Below are 12,723 nucleotides of genomic sequence, written 5' to 3' on the forward strand. Positions count from 1 at the left end.
GTCATAATGTACCATCAACTACATTAGAGCTGTCAATCTGATCCTTGTTTCTTGCCATTGTAAATTTCGTGGTACCATAGCTATTTCCTTCAAAAAGTTCTGACTTGACCTAATACTTTTTTTGCAGCTGTTAAACCCAACATCTCACTGCTTAACAGCAAATAATGCACAAAAAAAACTTGCGTATCCAAGGCAAAACACAATGTAATAAATTAGTTATATTTAATAACTATTTACCCTTGCTGCATTTTAGTATTCAGATGTTGTTTGCTGCACTATGAAGCTTTAAACTACTATGGCGGTGAGCAACATGAAGCTGCTACTGGATTGTTTGGACAAAAATTAGCTACTGAACCATACAACGCAGTTAAATGCCACAGTGCAGCTTTCCTCATTTACAACTACAAATCTGCACCTGCTAGCTGTACCTTTTTGGTAACCATTATGACTGCCATTTCCGCAGCTCTCCGTTATAAAAAAATACAAATACTCATATCTGACATAATGAAAGTTTCAGCAATTTTTTAAACTAGTTTGGGGGTTCTCTACTTTCCGTTGATAATTTGGAGGGGGGGTTAAAAGGTATGGTTTCAAAAACCTGTTAAAAAAAAAAAAAAAAAAAAATCCCTTTTTATATAGTACCCACTTTTTCTAAGATGGAAAATTAGAATGATATTTTATACAATACGTCTCATTTTACAGATTGATGTAGAAATATGGCTTTAAATTAAAAAAGAAAAAAAATTAAACATGAAAGAAAGCATTATGGTCCCTATTGCCCATGTTGAATATTGCTACCTTTGCCATTGGTTGTTAAAAAAAATGCATATAATTTCATGTTTCAATCACAGTTACAAATTAACAAAATTATATTTAGGTCCATAACCAATCACAAATTCCCTGAAGAATTCAGGATTTCAAGAACTGCTGTGATGACTTCTTTTTGCACAAGTGTCAAAACAATTTAATAAATAAACCTAACAATATACCCAAACCCAGTTCTCAATTTAAAACAAAAATGAGGATAGACGTCTTTCAAAAATGCTATAAGCATTCACTTTTCTACTTTAACAAAGCACTTGGCAGGTCATAAAAATAGAACTTTGATCTTTCACATATCATTTATGAAGTGTTGAGACTCAATGGATCCTTAAAAACATTTGAAACCGTCATGCCTTGGTGATTGTGGACCCAATAAAATCTCACAGAAGACAATGCTAGGTATGATCCTTCACGTACAATGTTAACAATAAGCGCTTTCCCTTAGGGAAGGCTTTGAATACCATTTCCATAGGAGTTCTGAATTCAGTTATTTTGGTCATAGTTCATCTTTGTCCATCATTTCAAAAGCTTCAATATCTTCTTTCCAATCTGCCAATATGGACGCTATTGGCTGCACTTTTTTGTCCCATTTATCAGTTTTAGTTTTTTCTGAATTATGAATCTCATCTCCAGTGCCCTGTGTATCTTCAGGAAGAGCAGGTTTACTGTCTGGTGAGACATCTTCATTCTTAGGATGAAGAGAATTGTCAGTTTTGTGGGGCTGGGAAGTTTCAGACTTTGATTTTGATACGGTTTCCTCTTCAGAGTCCTGGGTATCTGCTAAATTCTGCTGAGATAATGAAGTTTCTGTCTGAACATCTTTTCGAGAGTCGTTTTCTGTTGCTTTCTGTGTACCACTCTCCTCTTCCAAATCTAAATAGAGCAAAAAATTGTTTAGTGCAAAATAATTCCTCATAATACCATAAGGTCCAAAAGCAACACCATTCGTTTATACAAGATAATTTTTACAATTTGACAATAGACTTTTTAACCGTGACCTATCTTTCAGGTTCCGCTTTGTACTACTATTCATAGACCATTTTTTGAAACAGTTCCTGCTTCACCCTAAAGCATCCCTCACACTAGGGGGAAGAGAACATCTCTGGCGGCGAAACCCCTCTTTCCCAGGGGGGCGGCCGCTACAATCCCCAATGATTTGTGATAAAAGTATATTTTACTATGCAATTACAGAAATACGTTTCAGTCCCTTGACAAATTGTCATAGGAAATATGAGGAAGATTTACTAACAGTGGAGAGTGTAAAATCTGGTGCAGCTCTGCAGAGAAACCAATCACTTTACAGGTTTTGCAGGGCTTAATAGAACACACCGAATTTAGAAGTGGATTGGCTACCATACACAGATGCACCTGATTCAGAGTATTCCAGTTTTAATAAATCTCCCATTCTACCATGATTACAAGTAGTCCAAATGTAGTGGTTTTACATTTTAGGTGTGCTATTTTTTTGTGATCCTGCCAGTTGCCACATAATATTGTAAAATTCTTATTTTTTGTTTTTAAATAATAGGTTTTAAAGTCAGCAGTACATATTCACAAGTCAGCAATATCAGGCAGATCTAAGGTGGTCACAGCACTTGTAGACCATTCATGAAGCTAAAATGAATTTAAAAACAAATAGCCTCTGTATCCAAGATTCAAATCCTGCAGATTAAAGGATGATCTATTGCAGTTTCAAAGGCAGGTTTTACAGCATTTATTTTCTTTTGTTCAACTAGCAATCTGAACAAATGAAAATTAATTCAAGGTGGATGGGGGAATCCTTCCCACGGAACTATTGTATTCTGAGAGCAAGGAGGCTTCCCCGCTGTCAGAATGCACCCATGGAGCGGAAAAATTTCCAGCAGGCTGGCTGTACAGAAGTCAATCAAGAGATCGACTTCTGTACAATCAGCCTGCTTATAGATGGATCAAAATTTGACTGATTGCTTCTAAACTGGCCACATTTTTAATCCATCTATGGCCAGCTTAAGACCTCATTTCCACTTGCAAATTAGTGATTAGTTGTGGGGGACTCAGCAGGGCTTTCTAGCGATCAGCTGCAGGTGGGAAGCCCCATTGAAAGCACCCATTTACAGCAATTACCTATAGAATAATGGGCCCTGGAAGCAGGAAGCCAGCATCCAGGGCCAATCATTCAAAGGTACTTGCTGCTTGAGCAATTACATGCGAGCGGCCATGAACAGCTGCATAAACGGTCAGCCTACAATGGCTTTCAATAGGGCTTTCTGCCTGCAGTTAATCGTCCCAAGACTTTCGACAAACTACAACCTTAATGAAATAACTTCTTAAATAACCATGCGTATAAAAAAACATTTTGCTTTGATTTCTATGGAAGCTTATGGGAGGCCCCAGCTGATTTACAGATAATGGAAAAGTGCATACAAACTACACTCAAACAAGGCAATGGAACTATTCAGCTGTGTGGATATTTTGCGTTTTCTAGTATAGGCAACTTCCACAGAACATTCTGTAGAGAAATGCCACCTCATTTGACTTAAAGCTGGACCTAGCATCATGTACATTGGAGATAAATGCTTCCTTCTGCTTGCAGCAGACTGATGGTATCATCTCAGCCCAGAAACAAACCGTCACTTGCCCAGTTGCTCAAGGACTACTTTTACCAGGTATGTAGCAAGGAATGTATACATGCAGACTTTTAAAGTTCCTAAAGGACCCTTTTAGGATTGTGTGGAAGAAGATGTCATTTTCCCAGCAGACAATTATACTAATCATGTTGGGAAATTCTTTCAGACTTCTCTGAAACAAAGAGCAGAGTGCTGCCATCCATATATAATAAGGCTCCATATCACCATACCATTGAGGTGGTTCTCTCTAAAGCACTGTAACAATAGTTAGGGCTCCCACTAATTTACGGCACATGTGCTACAGAGTAAAAAACAGCTGTAATTGTGGTGCCCAAAAGCAATAGCTGCATATTTTTGGTGGAATTGCACTGGTGTATTTTTCTAAATGTAAAAATGTAAAGTTTTAAAAAAATACCCCCATACACACATGCAAGAAAACCCCACTGCCAGCATATAAGCACTGGGCAATATTAAGCTGCAGCTATGGCTTCTTGGGCAGCACAACTACAGCTATATTTTTCTCTGTATGTGCACACACTGTAAATTGTGTCTGTGTGCAAAAGCCATTTTTTTTTTTTTAAAACAATAACGATTCTAAAGAGCTTAAGAAAAAAGTAAACACTTCAAAAGTTTTGGCAATTTGACTGATGGTGAACATTACCTTTTAATTAAATGTTAAAGTGTAACAAATTCTATTTCCAGCTTTTGATAGAGTGGAGAGAGATTAGAACACCCTTTACATTTTAAATGCAGTCTTGCTGTCTGTGCCGTTGTTAGGGAGATTCACCCTCTCTATTTTTCCTGTTTATCTTTATCATTGAAAGTGAGAGACTTAGAGAGTGACCACCTCTTCTCTGCGTGGAGCTGGGGTTTCTCCACTTGCAAACACTTGTGCGTTTTCCCATTCTTTTGGGTGACTGCAGCCTCAACAACTAAGTTTTTACTTTCTCTTTTCTGTTCCTCCCACTGTGGGATCTTTTTTTTTTTTTTGTTAAACATAATAATGTGATTTTTGTACTTACCATAAAATCCATTTCTCTGAGTTCATCGACGGACACAGCACTCCATAAATCATAACTACTGGGTTATATGTCCTCCTTCAGAAATAGGACTAGGCAGAACAAAAAACACCTAGCTACGCTTATTGGCCATCCTCAGCTGTATATAACCCCCCTCTCTGCTCTAGGTAATCTGTTTAGTACCAAACAGTATTAGAAGTATCAGAACTCCATTGAGGGATGGGTGCTGTGTCTGTCGATGAACTCAGAGAAATGGATTTTATGATAAGTACAAAAATCCCATTTTCGTTCATCGACAGACACAGCACTCTATAAATCATAACTACTGGCCCGTCCAAAAGCAGTGCCAAAAGAAAAATGAGGGGTGGGAAAAATAACCCAAGGCTAAATATAAAAGCCCTTAACCAGCACACAGGAGCCTTAACCGGGTCACAAGAGCCCCATCTCAAAAATAAAAGTTTAATGGAAAAACACCCCTCAAGAGGGAACAGCCCCCTCTTAAACAGCAGTATGCATAACTTTGCGGCCAAAAGCAGCATCCGCAGATGCCAAAGTATCTACCTTATAGAATTTTGTGAAGGTATACACCGACGACCAAGTGGCTGCCTTGCAAACTTGCGATATTGATGCCGGATGATGGAAGGCCCAAGAAGCACTCAGCGCCAGAGTAGAATGCACCATGACAGGGAAAGGTGGAACCTGACCTTTAATGGAATAAGCCTAAGACACCATCTGTCTGAACCATCTGGAGATGGTAGCCGAAGAAGCCGCTAGCCCTTTTCTTGCTCCGTCCGTAACCACAAAAAGCGAGTTTGACCTCCGAAAGGACTCAGTGGCTGCCAGATACACCTGAATCGCACAAACCACATCCCTTAGGATGAGCCCGCTTGGGACACAAGGAAGGCAACACAATGTCCTCATTCAAATGGAAGTCAGAGACAACTATGGGCAGGAATGATGTACAGGGAAGGACGACGACTTTATCCCTATGGACCACCAAATAGGTACTTTGACAGGATAATGCCTCAAATTCCGATACCCTGCAATAGCCACCAAGAATGTCACCTTCTGGGATAACGTAGACAAGGGAATCTCCTGAATATTCTCAAATGGAGGTTTCTGGAGAACCGAAAACACAAAATTTAAATCCCATGGCAGCAAAAGAGAAAGGTGGAGCCACATGTCAAACCCCCTGAATGAAGATACGAACAAAAGAATGCTTGGCTAGGGGTCGCTGAAAAAAGATTGCCAAGGCAGACACCTGGCCCTTAATGGTACTCAAGGCAAAGTTCTGAAAAATGCCCCATTGAAGAAAGGTTAAGATCCGAGTCACAGAAAAGGATTGAGGATGAGTGCCAATCGACTCACACCAAGAAATGTACGCCTTCCATGAACGATGGTATATCTTGCTGGAAGACGACTTCCTTGCCTTCACCATGGTAGGGATTACTGATCCAGACAGACCTCTATCCCTCAGTACCTGGCTTTCAATAGCTAAGATATTAAAACCAGCTACTGTAAAGCAGGATGGTAGATCAGCCCTTGGGACAACTGGTGTGGCGTCTGCCAGAGGAACCTGTGATTTCGCCACGACCCTCAGTATCCTCCTGTGGAGCCAAACCTGCTAAAGGAGATGCATGTAGGACTGTGCAAACATACTGTCTTGAAGGTAGATACCAGACTCAGAACCTGTATGCAAAATGGGAGAGAGAACTATCTGTGTGACAGCTGCCGGTGAATCATGGCCTGTGGTTCCTGAAGTTTGTCCAGAGGAAGGACCACCCTGGTCAGAACTAGAATCAGGCCTAGATAAATCAATTCCCTGGACAGGGATAGGGAGGTAGTTCAGAAATCCCCTGAACCTTTCCAGGAATTAAATACACACAAGGAGACTCAGGACCTAAAAAACCTGAAAAATTACAAGCTTTGTCCCCCTTTCTGGGTACCCCCAAAATAATAATTTCATGAATCCCCTTGACGCCCATGAAGGAGGTCCACAAGGCCAGAAACCAGCGAAGATGTCCCCCCACCCCAATAATGGGTGAGGGCAGACCTTCATGCTGTAGGAGTCTTGTCTGCGGGTCCGGAGAAGCTAGCTCTAGGCTCACCAGACCAAGGATGCTTGGAACCTTCCGGGGAAGATTTGAAAGATCCATTTCCCTTATTCTCCATCCCAGAAACACAAAATAATTTTCTATGTGCTATCTGGGACGAGGCTCCTTCCCTTTCCTAGACTATGGCAGGAAGGTACTCTTCCACCTCGGGATACCCTTAAAGAGGTCATCCAGGGTAGCCCCAAACAGGCGATCGCTTTTAAAGGGCAGATCAATGAGAGCTTTATTAGAGACTTGGTCTGCAGACCAATTGTTAAGCCACCGCTGAAAGTTTGGACAGCACAGGAGCTGTATACAAAGCTGTATCACAAATAAACTGCAGCCCATGGACCAACTGGTCTGCTAAATCAACATAAACAGCGGGGACCTGCTCACCCTCCAGGCCCTGGCCCAAAAGCTTGGCCCATTAAGTTAGGGTCTGAGACACCAGGGCTGAGGCAAAGACTGGCTGCAATGTCGAACCAGTCATAGTAAATATGCTGCATGCCACAGCCTTTGCTTTCCTGTCAGCCGGGTCCGTAAAGGATGGGGATTCCTCTACTGGGATCATGGTAACCTTGCTCAACCTGGAAACAGGAGGGTCCACCACTGGTGGGCTAGTCCACTTTTTAAAAAGTGACTCCTCAAAAGGGTAACGTACAGCAAAACTTTTGGGGACCACAAAAGATAATTTTAGTTTGTTCCCATTCCTTACAGGAAAACCTGTCAAAATAAGGCACATAAGGAAAAACTTTTGGAGTGTGAGGTGGATTATGTGTACCAAACGACACAGCCACGTCCGTGGCTACATCAGCTGCATCCTCCATTTTTAAAGTCTCATGCACTGCAGTGATAAGAGCGTCTGGAGGAATCATATTCACCACTGGATGGATCTGAGGGTGTGATATTAAGCCCCCCTTGCCACGTCCACGGCGGCATCAGGCTCCGAGTCAGATGAGACAGACTGAAAAGGCGGGGGACGCTTCCTCCCGGCCTTTGCCCACACGATACTTCCACCCGGGACACTAAGGACTGCAGAACCACCGTCAGTGCATCCATGGGAAGCTGGGGTTCCGATTGACCAGCCACCTCTATGAGGGGGTCAGTGGGGGGGAGATGTGACTCTGAGGCTCCATAAGGAAAGGAAGTTTTTGCAGCACAAAAACAATCTTTTGGCACCACTAAAGCATCCCCCCAAGGCTCAGGATACCCATCAGCAGAGAGAGAGAGAGAGAGATAACCGGGACTCCCAAGGACTTAACCTACCGATTGGATGAGCGCCTAGAATTCTGACCCAGCATCACCATGAACGTCAATCCCTGTTCATGTGTTCCGGACACAGGAGGAGGAAACTGAGGAGAAAGAGGAAACTAAAGAGAAAGGACCCTTACAGAGTGGGGATAGTGGGGTTAGACCCCAGGGGTCTCCGCTGCATCCTCTGCCCTGGGACCCCCCACCAGATTCCAGGTCCAGACAGGGGGGAAAGGGAGTGGGGGAAGCCCAGCTACCTGAGGGATTTAAGGATGGGAGGAGGGAACCTGCAGGCAGGTCCAACCGTCCCTGGGAGGTTACCCACATCTACCCCAAAATACCGCCAAAAGGGGAGAGGGGGAGTCATAAGAGAAAGAAAAGGAGGCGCAATACCTAATGCATTACCTGTGGTCACCGTATAAAATGTTTTATTAAAATGCCAAATGCATACTCACAGACGAGAAGAATATAAAATCGCATTAAAAGATTCCACCACAGATGAAATGGAACACGTCCTTGTAGATGAGACCGCTAACGCGTTTCGCGAGTCAAGCTCCCTTCATCAGAGCTGATCCTGTCAACAGCAAACCCAAATATATACTAGTATCAATTAAACCAGTTCCTCCCACCTCCTATGGGCAGTGGGCGAAACCATCCAGTGCACAGTTCAGCCCCCTGTCCTCATTCGCCTCAAAATAATCACAAGTGTCTCACAATATCCACTGGCCTGTGGTAAATGACAGAACCCCTTTCTTTTTCCAGCTGGACACCACCCAAACCTCCCCCCCACCCCAAAGCCGTGTATTCCAGATGAGGTCTCACTAATGCCGCAGTGCCTTGCGAAAGTATTCGGCCCCCTTGAACTTTGCAACCTTTTGCCACATTTCAGGCTTCAAACATGAAAATATAAAACTAATTTTTTGTGGGGGTGAATAATTTTGCACGCCCAATTTTTCAGTTTTTTATTTAACAAAGTTTGAAATATCCAATAAATTTCATTCCACTTCATGATTGTGTCCCACTTGTTGTTGATTCTTCACAAAAAAATACAGTTTTATATTTTTATGTTTGAAGCCTGAAATGTGGCAAAAGGTCGCAAAGTTCAAGGGGGCCGAATACTTTCGCAAGGCACTGTATGTATAGGGGCACAATTATGTCAAACGTTCTTAAGTCTATACTTCTTTAATACAAGAAAGTATTTTGTTTGCTTTAGGAACTGCAGCTTGGCATTGCATGCTAGTAATAAAGCCAAACTCCAAGAAAGGATGAAATGTAAATACTGCATTGTGCATCAATTACCTTACTCTTCAGCCTTGATATTAAACACCTCTTCCTAAGCCATACAGCAGTTTAATGGATCAAAGTCACAATTTCCTCAATGAACCAAGCTAATATTTTTCCCTGCTCATCATCCTCACTGCCCTGGTGAGTTCTCCAGCCTTTGGAGCCTATGAGAGAGGGTCCTGGCTACTGAAAGTATTGCCTCCACCAAGAGAAGGTCTGCACATCAAGCAGGCAGGGTTTTGGACACCAGAAGGACCCCAGGAGGTAAACAGAAGAAGAGAGAAGGATTATCAGGTTACTGTGGCTTCAGTAAGTAAAATTGGGATTGCTTATATCCTGGCATTCAGCTTTTAATCTACGATCTACAAAAACACCCATATCCTCCTTGATGATTCCCTTTATGATGCATGTATATTTTAAGCCCCCAAGTGCATAACCTTACATTTATCAACAATAAACCTTATTTGCCACATAATTGCCCAAACAGTCTATTCAGGTTTGCTTGTAAGTTGGTGACATTATTCCTATACACTTTAGGTGCGCATTCGATTTTCGGCAGCAGAGTTGTTAAAGAAACAAAAACGCGGTGGAACGTGCATGTATTGCAGCAATTCATTGAATATGTTTTTGTATTCTTTCACTCAGTTATACACTTCAAATAAGCAGTGGCCACCGAGAAAAAGTCACCAGAGCAGGAAGTGCAAGTGAACCAGCCTAGTAAGGAGACAGCAATAAATCTGACAGTGGTTCTACCAGTGGTCCCCAAAACTATAATGTCTTGGTTGGCATTCCCTTAATGTGTGTGTATATAAGGGTTCATGCTGACGGGCATTCAAGTCAAATGCTGCATCTTCCATTCAAAAGCATGTAGCAGCATTTGAATGGAAAAAGAGCATTTGACAAGAGGCTGTGCTTGATCTGTTTTGTCTGCAGTTCAAACAGACCTTAATAGGACAAACTGTATCCAAAGAAACCCAGTGTTAAACAGGTCCAATGCAGCCTTTAAACTGCCATGTGCACTACTCAATTAATGTCAATGGGAATTTTGCTATCCTGCATTTGACATGTGCTCCAAACGTACTTTAAACGTAGGAACACAACGCCAGTGGACAAAAGCCCTTAATATACAAAAACGCAATGTTGTTAGCTGCAAATACTTACTGCCATCAATAATGTAGTTTGGGACAATTTTACCTTTAAAAATGGTAGCTGAAATTCCAGGAGAAGCACAAGTAAAGAAGGGAAAACATATGATGAACATATATATTTTCATTGTGCAGATTACTATATTTAAAACACATTAAGAATTGTACACAAGTGAAATAGATCTGCATTTTTAAAATACATTGAATCATAGTTTGCTTTTGCAAGATGATCATTCATTTTTACGTTACAGATTCTGAAGAAAAAAAAAAATATATATATTATATATATATATATATATATATATATATATATATATATATATATATATATATATATATATATACATACATACATACATACATACACACATTTGTATACAGTAAAGGAAGCTGTAATGCCTGGGATTCTAGAGCTGAGGAAACAAGCTGAATGTTTAAAGAGGTAGCATAGTCCATTTTAAGTGCTGACAGCCAGGTTTATTTTTTATGACAGAAGAAATGGTTTTGTTTTTCTGTTATAAATCTTCTACCTGCATGTCTTTTAGAGCATCCTGAGCAGTGCATTCAGTCAGCCACGTGTACAGTCTTGATGACATGAAAGGTGTAAAAAGTTATAAAATCATTAAAGTCAATAAAAACTGCTACAAATAACATCGATCGTGTAAAATGACAGTCTCTGGTTTTATGAAACTGTGTAACAGTCTTTAATAGATTCGGCAATAAAGGTGCAATATCAGATGACATCCAAAATGAGGACGGACTAAGGCAATAGCTGGCTGCAGGTGAGCAGTGTTGAGATACCGGACCTCTCCGTGGATGGATGGTTATCACTCTCCGTGGATGGATGGATATGCCTCTCCGTTGCTGTTTGCTGGCCGTTTCGCTTGTGTATTATAGCTCGTATGAACACGGGCTGGTCGGCTACTCTGTATACTCAATCCTCCTTCACATGATACTCACAGCTGAAAGGATCACTGCACCAGCTGGTCCGCTCAGTGAGCAGAAAAAACATGCAGGGAAAGGAAGAGGCTGAGTGCATTACCATTACAACAAAAGGTTTATTAAAAGAAAGAAGTGCACTTACATCAATTCAAAAAATTCAAGCAAAATAGGTAAAAGTGACACGGCCGCCTGCAGTGTGGACCCACACTCCATTCCCAGTTGAAGTCTGTAAGAGGGGGAAACATGTTGGACAGGAGTCGCCAGTGTATGTTACCTTGCAGGGTCCGCACTGCAGGTGGCCGTGTCATTTTTACCCATTTCACTTGAATTTTTTGAATTGATGTAAGTGCACTATCAGCCTCTTCCTTTCCCTATATGTTGTTTCTGCTCACTGAGCTGACCAGCTGATGTAGTGATCATCTCAGCTGTGAGTATCATGTGAAGGAGGACTCAGTATACAGAGGAGCCCACCAGCCCGTGTTCATACGAACCATAATACATAGGCAAAACGGCCAGTCATAGCTCACTTTATTTTATTATTTCCATTCAATTGTTCCCATAGTCAGGAATTAGTCTAAATCTACATACTTGATCAGCGCATCTATACCCTATACAATATATGCAAATATGGTAAAAAGATCCTGGGGGGGGGGGGGTCAAAATGTGACATTTGCTCTGGCAATTTACTTCTGCTGTAAAATGACAATTCGTCAACGGACAGCATCTATTTTTTTTTTCACCTTGAAGCCGGTTACTAAATACAATCAAGTCTATAACTGAAGTGTGACCAAAACCAATCCACTAGTTTAGGTTGCACATTTATAACTAAAATGATTTGCAACTTGCTGTGTAACACCACCTTCCTAAATACTCAGTCGATTAAGCGCTGCGCATGGCTGTATGCCTTCTCTACACTCTCCTTCCACTCATGCAGTAGTGGGAGCCATGGACTTCTGCTGCTGTCAATCAAATCCTGTGAGGAGGGAGTGGGGGGCAGTGCTAAGTCACACTGTGTATGTCTATGGACGCATGCAGCCCAGCTCAGGATCAAGCCTGCATGTTTGCTCCCATAGCAAGTGGTTTGCTATGGGGACAGACACTGAAGAAGAGCAGGGACCTCAGAAGAAGAGGTTTGAGGCTGCTCTGTGCAATATCATTGCATAGAGCAGGTAAGTAGAAGATGTTTATTAGTTTAATTAAAATAAATAAATAAAAAGTACAAGAGTGAATGTATTCTCTTGTTGACAGTTAGGCCCCGTTCACATACAAGCGACGCTACTTCCCGGGGCGACCTCCGAGGTCGCGGTGCGAGCAGTGCGCCGCGACCTCGGAGCGGCCGGCACGGACTTCATAACATTGAAGTCTATGGCAGCGCCTTCAGGTCGCCCCAAAGAAGCTCTGGACCCTTTTTCTAAGTCGGAGCGACTTGTGTCGCTCCTTTTAGAACGGGTCCGCAGCTTCCCTATGGAAGGCGACCTACGGCGACCTGTGAGGCGACCAGGTCACCTCACAGGTCGCCTTAGTGTGAACGGGGACTTACTCCATTGGCAACCCTGTGAAA

At 42.0% G+C, this 12,723-nt stretch overlaps 1 protein-coding gene across 2 annotated transcripts in view; it reads right to left on the minus strand.

Moving 5' to 3' along the window:
- Positions 1 to 593: 593 nt before the first annotated feature.
- Positions 594 to 12,723, minus strand: part of EDEM3 (ER degradation enhancing alpha-mannosidase like protein 3) — a 116,971-nt gene continuing 104,841 nt past the window's right edge. The window contains exons 20-21 of one of the 2 annotated variants that reach the window (XM_082265425.1): positions 10,237 to 10,284; positions 594 to 1,695 (exon numbers count right to left, since the gene is read on the minus strand). In XM_082265425.1, coding sequence (XP_082121551.1) covers positions 1,319 to 1,695; positions 10,237 to 10,284 — 425 coding nt within the window. In that variant the 3' untranslated portion in view covers positions 594 to 1,318. The remainder of the gene's footprint in view (positions 1,696 to 10,236; positions 10,285 to 12,723) is intronic. The other variant, XM_082265426.1, reaches the window with a different exon arrangement.

The sequence above is a fragment of the Pelophylax lessonae genome (assembly GCF_965119305.1).
Source record: "Pelophylax lessonae genome assembly, chromosome: 8".
In the NCBI taxonomy this organism is placed as follows: domain Eukaryota; kingdom Metazoa; phylum Chordata; class Amphibia; order Anura; family Ranidae; genus Pelophylax; species Pelophylax lessonae.